Below are 15,437 nucleotides of genomic sequence, written 5' to 3'. Positions count from 1 at the left end.
TGGTCTCCTCACCTCAAAAAAGATATTTTGGCCTTGGAAAGGGTTCAAAAAAGGGCAACTAAAGAACTAGAGGACACCAAATGAAATTAATGGGTAGCAGGTTTAAAACTAATAAAAGAAAGTTCTACTTCACACAGCGTGTAGTCAACCTGTGGAACTCCTTGCCAGAGGAGGCTGTGAAGGCTAGGACTATAACAGAGTTTAAAGAGAAGCTAGATAATTTCATGGAGGTCAGGTCCATAAAAGGCTAATATTAGCCAGGGGATAGAAAGGTGTCCCTGGCCTCTGTTTGTCAGAGGCTGGAGAAGGATGGCAGGAGACAAATCGCTTGATCATTGTCTTCGGTCCATCCTTTTTGGGGCACCTGGTGTTGGCCACTGTCAGCAGACAGGCTACTGGGCTAGATGGACCTTTGATCTGACCCAGAACGGTCGTTCTTATGTTCTAAATAATTCCACCTCCGTGAATGTGAGTTTTAATTCAAGTAAGTAAAACACTTTCTGATTCTCAAAGGAAGTATTTCTAATTGATTACAAAGGGGACAATCAACTTAGTATCAACTATGCTTTCTGTAAAAGTTGCCAGCCCTTTAGGATGTTTTTGGGGCCTGATGGTTCATGCATTTTTAATGTATTTGTTCATCTAGTAAAACTTACCACACTAACTACTCTGCCCTTTCTTTCCAACTCCAGTTGACTTCACTGACTTTGGATCAAGCTACAACTATTAATGAAACAACTGATCACTGATCTGTAAGTTCTCCAAAACCATTAATTTGGAACATCATTGTTGCAATGCCCCCATGTCCTTGGTGTTCAGTGCTTTTCTTGTTTGCAGTATCTGGTTTTGGACAACAGATTACTGACTAACTGGGCTATATTCAGAAAACTCCCCCCTGTAGACCAAGTAAGAATTGGTTAAGTGCCCATAAACATCTTGGCTTAGTGCTTGGAGCTCAGACATTCTCATGACCCAATCCCTATTTAGGGACTTTTCCATCTATTTAAAGTGAAAGAATGAAGAAAAAAAAAGTACATGAAATTAATTGTGTGGATGACATATGCACCGAGTATTCAGTTTCTTCTAGAAGATGAAATTTCAACTATGCTTAGGGTCACAGTTAGGGATTCTGTGATCTTTTTTTTCTTTTCTGTTCCAATAGACACTGAAAAATGAGAACGCCCTATTAGAAGTCACAAAAAGTTACTAATGAAAATGTTGCTTACGTCGTTTAAAACCAAAACAAGAAAGCAGCATTTCAACAGATAGGGCAAAGCACTGGGCCAAAACAAAGAAAGCCCTTTATGGTAACCCTTTTTTAAAACTGGAATTAAACCACTTTGCTTCATAGGAAGTTGAAACCATGAGGATGAAGCCACCGGTAACTAAAACACAGGAAACTCTGGACTCCAGTGACAATTAAGAAACGCAACAGCACAGGATGCATGCAGGGCAGCTCCTTGGGCCAAAGGGATCTGAAAGGCAAACAGCCTCCGCTCTTTTGTTCTAACATCTGATGCGAGACCCCTGCAGGTCTCATCTGGTGCCTAGGCCAGCAACAGCACGGATCCTGCAGCTCTCTACCAGACCAGAGCAAAGCAAGCAAGGGAATGGCTCTTCTTTTCTTCCTAGGCCAGACGCTGCTTTGGGGGGTGCCTTCTTGGGCTAGCGAGGAGGCAGAGGTCCTGTGCTCCGGGATGGCCTGCTACACCCTCCACTGGGGCACGCACAATTGGGAGGATGCCCAGGCCAAATGCCAGAGCAACGGGGGCAACCTGGTGACCATGAAGAGCCAGGAAGAGGCCTTGCACATCCAGGAGCTGCTCGCCAAGCTGCCGAGGAGAGAGGCCGGGCCAGAGGGGCTGGCGAGGTTCTGGATCGGGCTCCACCGGGAGAAGGGCAAGTGTTACCAGAAGCATCAGCTCCTCAAGGGCTTCAGCTGGGTCTCGGGAGGGGAGGAGACCGACTACACCGGCTGGCTCCGGGAGCCCCGGGGGACTTGCACGGCCAAGCGCTGCGTGACCCTGCAGGGGAACAGCACGGCCGTGCTGGGCTGGGCCGACGGGCTCTGCAGCGCCTCGTCCTCCAGGGCGCTCGGCTACCTCTGCAAGTTCAGCTTCCAGGGCATGTGCCGCCCGCTGGCGCTGGCCGGGCCCGGCAGCCTCACCTACACCGCCCCCTTCGGCGTGGGCAGCGCCTCCCTGGCAGCCGTGCCCTTCGGCTCCGTGGCCTCCGTGCGCTGCGGGCCGCAGGGCGAGACGCCCGGGCCCTTCCTGGTGTGCCGGGGCCAGGCGGGCGGCGAGTTCGCGTGGAGCAGCCCGGGGCCGCTGTGCGCCTCGGCCACCCACGGCTGCGCCTACAGCAATGGGGGCTGCCAGCAGGAGTGCCAGGCGCTGGAGGGCGGCTCGGTGCGCTGCGCCTGCCGCCCGGGCTACCAGCTGGCCGGGGACCAGCTCTCGTGCAGCCCGGTGGACTTCTGCCGCGCCCAGCCGTGCCAGGGGCAGTGCCTGGCCCGCCTGGGGGGCTTCGAGTGCCGCTGCCCCGCGGGCTACGCGCTGGCCGCCGACGGGGTGAGCTGCGCCGACGTGGACGAGTGCGGCGCCCCGCAGCCGCCCTGCCCGGGCGGCTGCGTCAACACGGAGGGCAGCTTCGCTTGCACCTGCCCGCCGGGCTACGAGCCGGAGGGGCCCAGCGGCCGCCAGTGCCGGGACGTGGATGAGTGCGCCCAGGGCGCGCCGTGCGCCCAGCTGTGCACCAACACGCCGGGCTCCTTCCTCTGCGCCTGCCAGCCGGGCTACCAGCGGGACGGCGGGGGGGCCGCCTGCCTGGACGTGGACGAGTGTCTGGGGGAGCCCTGCCAGGAGCGCTGCCTCAACCTGCCCGGCAGCTACCAGTGTCTCTGCCCGCCGGGCTGGGCGCTGGCCCCCAACGGCGTCTCCTGCCTCTTGCGCCCCAGCCCCACCTCCCTGCGGGGCCCCGGCAGCGCGGCCCCGTCTCTGCGCCCCCCGGGAGAAGCGGAGCCGGCGGAGGGGGGTGGCCACCCGCCGGGCACCCTCCCTGCTAGCCAGAGCCCAGCGCCGCGCTCAGACCCCACCGTCCGAGCCGAGCCTGGGGGAGCGGAGCAGAGCACGCTGCAGCCAGCTGCGGTCAGCAGGTCGGCGGGGCCTTGGGAACCCGAGTGGGCCAGCGCCACCGATGGCCCCAGGCTGCTCCTGTACTACATCCTGGGCAGCGTGGTGGTGATCCTGCTGCTGATGGCTTTTGCCCTGGGTTTGCTCATCTATAGGAAGAGGAAAGCCAGGAAGGCCAAGAAGAAAGCCAGGAGCGCCACCGACAACTACAGCTGGGTGCCCGAGCAGGCAGGGAACAAAGCAGTAGGCAATGACTACAGGTAAAGGTAGAAAGGGTAGGGGGCTGGCCGAGAGGAGGGGAGCTTCAGGGTTCTCTGGAGGCGCAGCTTTAAGTGTAATTGTGTGCTCAGCATTTCCCATATTCTGTCAATGGTGCTTTCATTATGTCACTTTACTTTTGTTTTCACTGTAAAAGGGGGGGGGGGGGGAGGAGAGGTTGGCACTGCTTAAGTGTCAGTCAGCCTGCCCATTAGATCAAGAGCCCAGGGCTTTTCACACTGAAATCACCATCCAAACACCCACTGGTTTTAACAGGACAAGGCTCAGGCCCAAAGTGATAAGCTGCTTTTGAACAATAAAAGAAATCATGCCAGAGTGCTCATTTGAACTTTTGAAAGAGAGAAATATCTCAGAATAATCACCCTCGTGATCCCACAAACACTCGTGTCCATCAGTAATTTTATGCAGCTGAGCAGTCCCCTTGAATCCAATGGAGCTATTCATGTGTGCAGAGTCACTCCCTCCCCTCCCTCCCCCCCCCCACAAATGTTTGCAGGGCTAGAGTTTAACATATTTGCCAAACTTAGTCTATTTTCCTACCTGTACTTAGCAAACGTTGGCAAATTAGAAAAAAGATGCTTCTCAAAATGTTTTTAGGTATAAGACAGGCAGGAAATGGGAGGAGGTAAAAGCATGGGGACCATGGGTAAAAGCACCATGATCCATAGATGGGTCACTGTGATGGAGTCATTTCTAGGAGTGTCATCTTTTGGAGTCTGGTTCTGCACCATGAGCTCTGGAAGGAGCTGGCCTATGTGAAGAATATTGGATTAGGCCCATTGGCTCAGATGCTCAAATGCATTTAGTTGCTAACTCCCGCTGCCATTTTACTAAATTTGACAATCTGGACCACTCTTTCTAAGAGGAGTAGTCAAGTGACTACAGAGGAAAAGCATAAGAAGGAGGCTAGAAGTTAGGAAAAGATATTTGAAGAGTTGCCCAGTAATTGTCAAAATACAGAACCCAAACCATCCCTGATTTAGTCAAATATGTCTTACTGTGTCATAGAAACTTGTAAATTGTCTGGGCTAAGTATATTTGTTCCACATCCATTCATTAAAAACAGCCATTAGCAAATTCAGACTATAGGAAATTAAGTTATGTTCTCAAGGTGAAGTCATTCCTAGCCCTTGTAGGGGTGGGCAGTGTTGTGGAGAAGGTGAGTTTCCATGTGCCTCTGGAGCTGCATATAAAGTCCAGTCAGTTTCATTCTCTGGGTTCCTTGCTCCAAAAGGGGGAAAGGGCACAGATGGAACCATGGGCCCTGTGCCATCTGCACTAGCTTGGTGATTTTTTTCCTTAAATACATTTCAGATTTCTTTGGGCTCCTCACCATTGCTTCCTTGACTATGTTTATAAAATAAATGTATGACAAAGCAGACTTTTTTTTTTGTTAAGAAATGCTTAATGATTTTAGGCGCCTCCATTTCTGGGTGCTCTGTTTAAGAGACCTAATGGGGCTTGATTTTCAGAAGGCTGGTGGTACAGTATTTTTTTTAAATGAGGCCCCTTTAAGGTGATTCAGATAACCTCTCTCCCACTTTTGAAAATCTAAGAGTCCAGGCCTTGCTCCCAATCAAGTCAAAACTAGTTTTATTGTTTATTTAAATGGAGCAGCATCATGCCTACAGAGAGTACAAAAAGTGCTAAAGAAAAATATGGATCTGGTTATAAGGGTACTTATTCTTGAAATACTCATCACCTTTATAGTCTTGCAGCTTTTAATATGTGCTTGAGGCCGTATTTGTCAGAAATGTGAACTTAACACAAAAGAGTTAGCTGTGAACCTCACAGCTACATCCTGTTCTTTTCAGTGCGTGGAGGAAAACCCTTTCCTGCTGTTTTTCTTCTCCCGGTTAGCCATTGTACAAATCAAGAAAACAGGAAAATGTAGCTTTTAGCAGCTGTAAATGTTCTGAATAGCTTGTATATGCATCCATTTCTCTGGATAATAGTTGAAAAGAAGCAGTGCACTCATCCCTAGGTTGTAGGGAATTTCTTTGTTGTGACACCAATCTAGTCAAGCACAAGAATAGTTTTAAGCATGCTTGTAATCCCAATAGTAGGACTAAAATTAAAAGCTATGCATGTGCTTAAATGCTGCGCTGGGTCAGGGCTTGTATGAAGTTACATCAACAAACTGCAAGATTCTGGGATTATTAGACTTGCTTTGAGGAAGTTTGTGTCATTTTCAAAGTGTTAATGCTCCTCAGTCTTTCCCCATTCATTTTATGGGGGAGGGTATCTAGGTGTTTCCATGTTTACTTGTTTTACCTCAAATGGAGAAACTAGAAAGTATAGGTGTAGAATGATAAAGCTATTGTGAAACCTCAAATATTTCTTCAGAAAGGTTCACCCCATAATCCTGATTTTAGTACCATAAACATTTTGTATATTCAGATGTATCATAAAATTCCAGGTAAAAAATTCTAATCAGCAAAGGCTACCAAAAAGTATTAATTTGCTTTGTATGGGGCGTAGCTTTAACCACCCTTCCCCTCACCAGATTAAACCTCGAGGCCAGTTTCATCTCAATGGAGTTACACCAGAGATGATTTCAGCCCTCACATTCTTTTTGCCAGGAATCAATTTTCTTGAGACTGTCTCTCTTTGACCTCACTGAGCTTTGGAGCAAACCCTTAGAGTGAGTAGGAGTGTCAAATAAACCACTTAGGACATCTACATGAAGACACGGGTGAGGCTGAATGTTAATCTGGGCTCTGTGTGTATTTGCTTGGTGGCATTAGACAAGTCACCTCAGTTTCCTCATCTCTAAATGGGGAATAATAGTGTTTTTCTATGAACCTCACAGTGGTGTTGGGAGGATTAATTTGCTCACAGGCGTGAAGTGCTATGAAGGCAGCAAGTGCTTTGTACCTGTTATCATAGTCTCGTTATGTGGGCGTTGTGTGCACATTCCTTCTCAGTGCAAATGAGAACTACCAGTACTTAAAGCGAGCCAGGTCAAAACAGGTTGCAGGCCTGGGAAATGAAATGGCTAAGAATCCAGCCAGCTTGCTGAGATGCTCAGGTTTTTGGTACCACTTAAGGAGGCTGCTTTCCCCACTTTTGGTGAAGTGCAGCTAATCTGAGCATCTGGAGGAAGCAGAGAGAGTCCTCTCCTCCTTCCCTTAACCAAATACCAATCTGAGAGGATGCAAAAGGGGGATGGGAAAGACTCCCGCAGCTTAGAGCAGCTTGGATCCTTCCTTCTCCCACCCCTCCTGTGAGCAATGGGGCAGCCAGCACCTCTGCTCCTCCCCATCCCAGCAACACCAGGCCTGGGTAGGGATACAAGAGGCGCTCCCTGCAGCACCCCCTCCCTTTTCCTCCAGGCCTGGAAAACTGGGGTGAAGAATTCCAGGAGATGCAGGAGGAATAGACCTGAGGCTGGGTGGACAGAACTGCTGGGGGGCAGACAGATGTGGAGATAAGACCCCTACATACACTTTTTCAACCCCTTTTAAACAGTTAATGCCATGCAGCCGCCCATATGTTTCAGTACACACCAAAAATGTTCTGTGCATCACAGGTGCATCGTTACCTTTGTGTATGATATTACAGTTGTTTTCAAACAGCATTTTCCCTTGTTAAAGTTAACACTGCAAATAGCAGTACCTCACTGAATATGTTGCTATTCTGATGTACAAATAAAATTCAAATGCAATGTGTCATTGATGCTTTCAAATAAACATGATGTTTGTTAATACTTATGGATGCAATACGTGATAATCATGTGATGTTTCAAATCATTTGCTTAAAACCACCCCCAAACCAAGAACTTTTTTAGACCAAAACTGACAAACAACTCTTGTTTGGTTTTCATATTTTTTTGGAGGAGGGAGAGAGGGGGGTTAGGAAAGCAGGTTCTCTCTGAAAAAAGAAAGTCATTTAGTTTAAAATTTGACAAAACGGGGGCTCAAGGGAAAAATTGTGACCAGCCCACTGATAAATTGTCCTACTTGGTCAAGATTAAACAAAAGCTTCAGGGGGTAGCCAAGTTAGTCTGTACAGGATAAACTTAAAAAACAACAAATGGTCTGGTAAAGTAACAAAACACGTAGATGGTATCATGAGCTTTTGTAGGCACAGGGCATTTCTGGAAAACTATCTTGTGTTGTTACTGCTCATGCTGTACCTGCTCCATACACAAGACTGGCTTTTGGAGCTGTTACTTAGGCACTCGTCTCAATCTTTGAATATGTTTATTAACAAAGTGCTTAGAGGCCTATTTATTCTAGGCACTGTACAAAGGTACAAGTAAAGTAAAGTTTCCTGCTCCCCAAATTTAAATCAAAAGGGCAATGGAATGCAGTCAGGCAGATTTACATGGGGTATTTGACTTCAGTGTAGTTTAGGGTTGCCAGATGGTTTCAACAAAAATACCAGACATCTATTGTCTCAATTTTTTTCTCCGAACAGAAAGCTCAAATACTAGACTGTCTGGTTCAAAACTAGACACCTGACAACTCTAGTGTAGTTTGGGAGGATAGGGCAGGGATCAATTTGTGTGGCTCTCACTACAGGATTAGGGCACAGAAATCACTAAAGTTCTTTAAAATGGCAAAATATTAGTCCTTTAGCATTACTGAGAGAGATTGGCTCAGCTGAGGAAAGATTCTTCTAGGAAAGCTTCAAACATGAGCCAAAAATTTGAACCAGCCTTAGGAGCATGTCTAAACTACATTTCTCTTTCGAAAGAGGAATGTAAATGAAGCAAATAGAAAGTGCAGATATTTAAATCTGCACTTCATTTGTACTTTCGATTTGCCTCATTTACATAGCCTTACTGACCAGACCCTCTGAAACATCCCCTTTCCTTCTACCAATCACAGAAGTTTTTGTTGAACAGTCTCTAAAAGAAGGATATTCTCTAAACTCAGCTGGACACTAAATGGACATGTCCAAAATCAGGAAAAGCTTTTCTAGATAGATACTGGCACCAGCCAAAATGTGCCATAGGAAGAGATGACTAAGATAAGGTACCACTGTGATGCACTTAGTCTCAATATGTCTGTGTCTAGACTGGCCTCTTGAATTTCCACAAGAACACCGACGGTCTCATGTAAGATTGTCAGTGTTCTTGCGGAAATGCTATGCTGCTCCCGTTCGGGCAAAAGCCCTCTTGTGCAAATGCTTTTGCGCAAGAGGGTCAGTGTAGACAATGCGGTATTGTTTTGCGCAAAAAAGCCCCGATGGTGAAAATGGCGATCGGGGCTTTCTTGTGCAAAACCACGTCTAGATTGGCACGGACGCTTTTCCACAAAAAGTGCTTTTGCAGAAAAGCGTCCGTGCCAATCTAGACGCTCTTTTCCGCAAATGCTTTTAACAGAAAAACGTTTCCGTTAAAAGTATTTGCGGGAAATCATGCCAGTCTAGATGTAGCCTGTTTAGGGAAATGAGACAGGCAGTGTTAACTTAACTTAGACTGGTGATCCGGGGAAGAAAACAGAATGTGGCTAGAGAATAGATAAAAGTGCAATATGGTAGAAGCGAACGGCTAATTTCATAGCTATAATGTGGTCAGAAAAGCCCAGTCTGCCACTACTATTATTGCTATTCATATTTATTATGATAGAAATGTAGCCGTGTTAGTCTGGGGTAGCTGAAGCAAAATACAGGACTATATAGCACTTTAAAGACTAACAAGATGGTTTATTAGATGATGAGCTTTCGTGGGCCAGACCCACTTCCTCAGATCAAATAGTGGAAGAAAATAGTCACAACCATATATACCAAAGGATACAATTAAAAAAAATGAACAAATATGAAAAGGACAAATCACATTTCAGAACAGGAGGGGGACGCAGATGGGGGGGGGGGGAGGAAGGAAGGTAAGTGTCTGTGAATTGACGATATTAGAGGTGGGGAGAGTGGGATATTTGAGTTAATGGTATTAGAGGTGATAATTGGGAAAGCTATCTTGATAGTGTGTAAGATAGTTCAAGTGTTTGTACATTAGGATTAATGCCCACAAAACAGATAGACAAGATCACAAAGAAAAAACAGTTTCTTGCCATTTTAACCAGAAAGGACACTCTCTCAATGACTTAACCACCTGCATTCTGCTACAGACCTTTTACATCTGCACTTGAAAGGGAATCCTCTGAACTGTCATTCATGTTAAAATTCGACACTCTCCAAAGAGGATTGAACAAACACTTGAACTATCTTACACATTATCAAGATAGCTTCCCCAATTATCACCTCTAATACCATTAACTCACAAACATCCCACTCTCCCCACCTCTAATATCGTCAATTCACAGACACTTACCTTCCTTCCTCCCCCCCCCCCTGCATCCCTCTCCTGTTCTGCAATGTGATTTGTCCTTTTCATATGTGTTCATTTTTTTTAATTGTATCCTTTGGTATATATGGTTGAGACTATTTTCTTCCACTATTTGATCTGAGGAAGTGGGTCTGGCCCACGAAAGCTCATCATCTAATAAACCATCTTGTTCGTCTTTAAAGTGCTATATAGTCCTGTATTTTGCTTCATATTTATTATGGTGAGGCCAAGGACCCAACGAAGATTGTGCTAGGCATTATGCAAACACAGTGCGGTAGCACTCTCGGCCCTAAGGATCTTCTCTAACAGTTGGGGAAAGATACAAAATCCTAATATTTCCATTCTGTCCACCAGTTACATTCAGACCTACCATTGTCTGCAGTGGCATTTTTCAACCATGAGCCTGATCCTCAGCCCCCTGATATTAATGGAAAGAGGTCCACTGAAATCAGTGGACTTTGGATCAGGCCCATATTAGTCATTTTAGCCTTTACTTGTCGCAGGTGCAAGGCACTAAGCAGCAAATGGGGAGGTGCCTTGCCAAGGTAAGCCAGGGCATCATGCTGCTCGGGCCCTGGGACCAGTGCTGAGGTACAGAATCTCTACCAGGAGATTTCTAGGCCTCTGAAGGTTCCCCTAGGATCTGAAGACCCCCCTTTTTTAGGGGGGGGAGGGAGAGGGAGAGGGAGGCAGGGAATAGTGAAAGATTTGGAGGGGAAGAGGTCAAGTAACATTAAAATACAATGTAGGATTAACGCCCCCCTCCGCCCCACACACATCCAATCTAGCATGTTTCCTACAGAAGTGGCACACTGCAAAAACAAGCAATATTAAAAATGCCATTTCATTTCCCTTGCATGAGAGTGACTCACCAACCCACATCCCCGTCATAGTGGAGCATAGCATAGCAGGCTCTCCTCTGTCACCAGCCACTGCTGCCTGCCAGGGTCGGCCTCTTCTCAATACTGGACTCTCTAGCCAAGTCACGTTCAGTTCCACCCTTTCAGGGGCAACAGAGTCCCACAAACCCTGGTCCAATGGCCTTACCCCAGATCTGCAGCCCAAGTCTGGCCCAGTGGTCCTTAGACCCTTCATAGACTTTTCCGGTACTTTGGGTACCAGCCGTACAGACCTTGGAACACACAACTAAGGGCAGTCTGCACCCTCAGCCTCCTTTTCTGTTTCCCAAGACGATCGCTTACCTTAGCCTGTTTCTAGGCCCCGTTCTCCAGTCCCAGGCTGGCTCACTCTTCCATGGGCCCTTCGCCCCTTCCCACTCTCTGCAGTAGGGATGTGAAGGGTTCACCAGTTAGCAGCACCCTTAACGGATGCGACTTATTTCTGGTTAATCGGTGGGGGCTGGAGCCACAGGCAGAGAGCTGCTCCGGCCTAGGCAGCCCCTGTTTGCGGCAAGCCCGGGCACACCATAGCTCCTGCCTGAAGGGGTGGGGGAGGGAGTGTCACTACAGCTAACCCTCCCCTTGAATCAGTTAAAGATTACATTTAACCAATGAAATGAGATTTTATATCCCTTTTCTGCAGACCACAGAGTGAGGCCTGCTAGAGGATTCCTCCCTGTAGGTCCAACTCTCTGTTTCTGAACCCGCAGCTCTAGTGTATCTCTTACCAAAGCTGTCAGAAGAGCATATCTCACTCTGATCCCAACCCAGAGTCTCTACGGCCTTTATTAGTTATCCTACGCCTACGGGGACTGAGCCTTTATCAGGGCTGGCCCATCTTTCAGGTGCAACTGGGGACGCTAATTGTTCTCTGGCTCCTATTAACTATTTCTATACCAGTGTGGGGTGTAGACCCCATCACAAAGCCCTATAGACTTTCATTACTTTGATCTTTTAGATTCTACTTGACATTGGAATCTCTCTGGTCCCTTCAAATCAACAGGTGAGCTTTGTGTCTAGCCACGTATGTTTTAATGCTACTGAAGACAACGCGGCTGAAGGAAGGGACCTCATTGCTAGGCAGACACGAACAAACTTTTTAAAATAATGAAGCCAGAAAACTTCCCAGGTTAGGAATCTGGAGTTCTCACGTAGAGAGAGTCAGGAGAGAGATTGTGAAAAGGATTGTTTTCTTCCACAGGATAAACAGTCTGACCTCCCTGAATGTGCAAGACATGAAGCTCCCCCTCTCCCCAAAAATAGTGGGGTGCAGAATAGGGATGTAAAATCCCAGTTAATGAAGTGAACCAGGAACCCACCCAGGAGGCCGGCAACAGGATCTGGCAGCCCCAAGTGCAGGGGGCAGCTTCCATTCCTGCCCCCTCTATGCTTGGGGCTGCCGCTGCTGGCCCCTGCCCCACACTTAGGGCTGCTGACTGCGGCCCCCATCCCCTGCATGGGGGGGGAGGGAGGGACGCCAGCAGCAAGAGCCTGCCGCCCCACACACAGAGTGGCCAGCTTCTGCTCCCAATCCCCCATTCAGGGGCACTAGTTCCCAGCCCCATGGGCTGTAGCAGCCCTCCACCTGCAGCAGGCTGTGGGCAGGGGCGGGGTACTGCTCCCGCATACTGGTTATCCATTAAGGGTGCTGCTTACCAGATAAACAGTTAACCTGATAACAGCTGTGGAAGAAAACATTGTCCTCACTCTGCGTTTGTAAGCAACAAGTAGCCAGAGGCAGTTTTATTACGAGCTGCAGCAAGGGAAAAACTGGTTCGGACGGCGGGGGGGGGGGGGGGGGAAGCCCCCCCCCAAGGCAGATCTTCGAATACAAGCAATTATGAAGCAGTTTATATACTGTCCATTAGATATAATAACAATAACAATTAGTCTCCTTCCCATTACAAACACCAGTGGCTAACAGTTATTTAGTTCCACCCAGATGCTCCTTATCCCAAGGTCCCTGCCAGAGTCAGCGTTCTATCCTTATCTCCGTATGGAGGCGAGAGGCAAAGGCAGCGTCTAATCATAGATCTCGCGTTGTCAGGCCACAGATTTAGCCTGACTCTTGCTCTCTTGTTAACAAGACCAAGATGGCTGCACACAAATTCCCTTATTCCCTTTTCCTGCCTCCACACAGCCCTAGAGCAGGCAAATTCAAACACCTGTGTCCCATGGTAGGTACAGTTATACATCAGTCATCATTGTTACATCTGAAGCACATACCCATAATAGGGTACTTGCCTTTTATGGCTAGAGGTCATTTGCAAGGCAAGTCCCCTAGGCTATGTCTACCCTGGCGGGTTGTTGCGCCAGAAGTATACAAATGAGGTTAAGCATGGAATATTGCCGAGCCCCATTTGCATACCTAATGAACTGCCATTTTTCCGGAAGAGGCTCTTGCGCTAGAAGGAGCTGTCTACACTACCCCTCTTGCGCAATGCTGTTATTCCTGAAAATAATCAGTGTAACGGCATTGTGCAAGAGGGTTTTTTTTGCGCAAGAAGGGGCAGTGTAGACAGCTCCTTCTAGGGCAAGAGCCTCTTCCACAAAAATGGCGGCTCATTAGATATGCAAATGAGGCTCAGTGATATTCCATGCTTAGCCTCATTTGCATACTTCTGGCGCAACAACCCGCCAGTGTAGACATAGCCCTACAGTGTGTCCAGGGAAGTGAATGAAGCAGTCACTAAGGAAGGAAGTTAGTCCTGGAGGGGGGGGACAGTTAATGTCTAGAAGGGGGGGAAATATGGGAAAAACTCAGACTATTATTCTTTAAAGGCCAGGAGCCTGGAGAATGGGTGGGGTGAGCCTCCCTTCCCACCCTCCCAGCTAGAGGTTTGGGGTTATTAACAATGTTCCTTCTAATTTTTCCATCTATGTGTGGAATACAGTTTTTAGGTGCACCGAGGCATGTGCAAGTGTGCACCACAAGTAGGGGAAAAAACCCCTAATTGTGGCACTTTGCTAATCAGCTGAGCAGCATTTGACTCTCTCCTGAGTGGCTGCACAAGCACACAGCTTACAGGGACCACTCAATGGTTATTGGACCCAGATGGGAAGATTAAAGGATAAGTGCAATGAGTGGGTGGGGCTCTCAAAAAGAGGTTTCAAGGCCAAGCCAAGAAAACACTGCTGAGGGCTTAGGAAGAGGGCTGTGAGATTCTCATCTAAAGGGTGAGTTGATGAGCTGGGAGACCAGAACTTGCACTGGCCAGTCTTAGAAGGCAAGCAGTAGGAACTCTGATGAAAAGGGGGCTTGGCTTGGGAGCAAAACTATGCTGAATTATTGGGATCCCAGGAGAGGGGGAATCCTGCTCTAAAAACTTGCTGCTGTGAGTGGTTATTTCTGGGAAGTCAAAAAGAAACTGAAGCAGGTGCCTGCAGAGCCATTCCTAGGCTGTGAGGGGGCACCATGAGACGACACCTCTCTGCTAATTATTTTTCTGAAATGTGATAGGATGGCGGTATGAGAAACAAGAGGCATAGCATACTTATGAAATGGGGGAGGGGAGATTTCCTTTGGAATAGCATCATTGAAAACCAGAGAGCTGTGTTAACATACATGGCATTTCCTATTGCAGCTTTTTTTCTTTCTGCTGTATTTTCCCCATCTTTTGCTGTCCCTCTTGTTGATCCTCTCATGCTATGGGACTGGTTGATTCATGTTTATCGTTGGATGCAGTCACCAATTTCAGATAATTATCTCAAGTGCGAAACATCTAGTATTCCCTGCTGGGATCTCAAATGTATTTCTCTAAGATCTGATCCAAGCCCACTGAAGTCAACAGTAGGAATCTTTTGGTTTGAGCTCCTGATGAACTGTCTATTTTCCCCACAAAAAGCAAATGAAATTCCAGAACTGCTTGTTAGCTGAGCAAGATGTCAGCCCTTCATTTTTCTAGGCAGCTTTTGCATGCGCTCAAAACCGCCATGAAAGAGCAGCGCTGTCAGCTGATATATATTGCATCCCCCCCCCCCCCGAATGGAAGAATTAATATAAATATGATGATTACAATACAAAATTTGCTTGGTGATGTCAGAGTTTCTCTCATCCTGGTGAGGAATCCACCACCGTGCACAAACATCTGCTTTCACGTCAAGAGGATTAAAAATGTTTTCATTTGCTGTTGCCTCCCAGTTCTGTATTCAATCTTTGTGTCTAGCTAGGATGGCTCACTGCCTTGCTAAAGAGATCCCTTGCTCATGTCCACTGCTCTTCTATGATGCTAAGCCTCGCATGTGACATGAGACCTCTGCATGGAGTAAAGTGGGTGACAGTGAAAAACTACCACTGAGGTTATGTTTTTCCCTGTAGAATTAACTGGAGTGCATGTAACTGGAGTTATTTCTCTCCTGTCAGCTCAAGGGAGAGCAGCGCCTCTGAAAAATGACACTCAACATGCTGGATAGAGCTGGGTGACATTTTTTTGACTGAAACATGGACATACTTCCCCAACGTATGTTGACCTCGCTGAATTGTTGGTCAGGAAAACCTAAAACAATCCCAGAAAATCTAAAATGTTTTGTTCTGATATTTTCCAAATGAAGCTTTTCTTTGATTTTTTTTCAATTGGAAATGACTTGGTTTTGAAATTTCCCTTTTAATTTTATTTTTTAAATGTGCAACGTTTAAAAAAAATCCCTCAAAACAAAACATTTTCATGTGATGCCAAAATGATCTTTTTTTGAGTCATCAAAATTTTCAAAAATGCCTTTCAGTTTAAACCAAGAACACACTTTTTTTTCTTGTATCCCCCTCTTTTTTTTTCCCCCACCCGCCCTGTCGTGCGGTTCAATTTATGTTAGATACAAGGGAAACCAGGACGCTCCAGG

The 15,437-nt window shown here is 47.2% G+C and overlaps 1 protein-coding gene and 1 long non-coding RNA gene across 6 annotated transcripts in view; one reads left to right on the top strand and one right to left on the bottom strand.

The window, feature by feature from the left end:
* The window catches only part of LOC112545069 (uncharacterized), a 211,993-nt gene extending 199,942 nt beyond the window's left edge, over nt 1-12,051 (bottom strand). Inside the window, exon 1 of the long non-coding RNA XR_003088483.2 lies at nt 10,905-12,051. This is a non-coding gene — a long non-coding RNA (uncharacterized LOC112545069). The remainder of the gene's footprint in view (nt 1-10,904) is intronic.
* CD93 (CD93 molecule) overlaps nt 1-15,437 on the top strand; it is a 36,420-nt gene that overhangs the window by 1,065 nt on the left and 19,918 nt on the right. The window contains exons 2-3 of one of the 5 annotated variants that reach the window (XM_075925738.1): nt 693-752; nt 1,352-3,391. In XM_075925738.1, coding sequence (XP_075781853.1) covers nt 1,611-3,391 — 1,781 coding nt within the window. In that variant the 5' untranslated portion in view covers nt 693-752; nt 1,352-1,610. Of the gene's footprint in view, nt 1-692; nt 7,120-15,437 lie in introns of those variants that run through there. The other 4 variants (XM_075925736.1, XM_075925739.1, XM_075925737.1 and 1 more) reach the window with 4 other exon arrangements.

The sequence above is a fragment of the Pelodiscus sinensis genome, chromosome 3 (assembly GCF_049634645.1).
Source record: "Pelodiscus sinensis isolate JC-2024 chromosome 3, ASM4963464v1, whole genome shotgun sequence".
In the NCBI taxonomy this organism is placed as follows: Eukaryota; Metazoa; Chordata; order Testudines; family Trionychidae; genus Pelodiscus; species Pelodiscus sinensis.
This window is presented reverse-complemented; position numbering and strand designations above follow the sequence as displayed.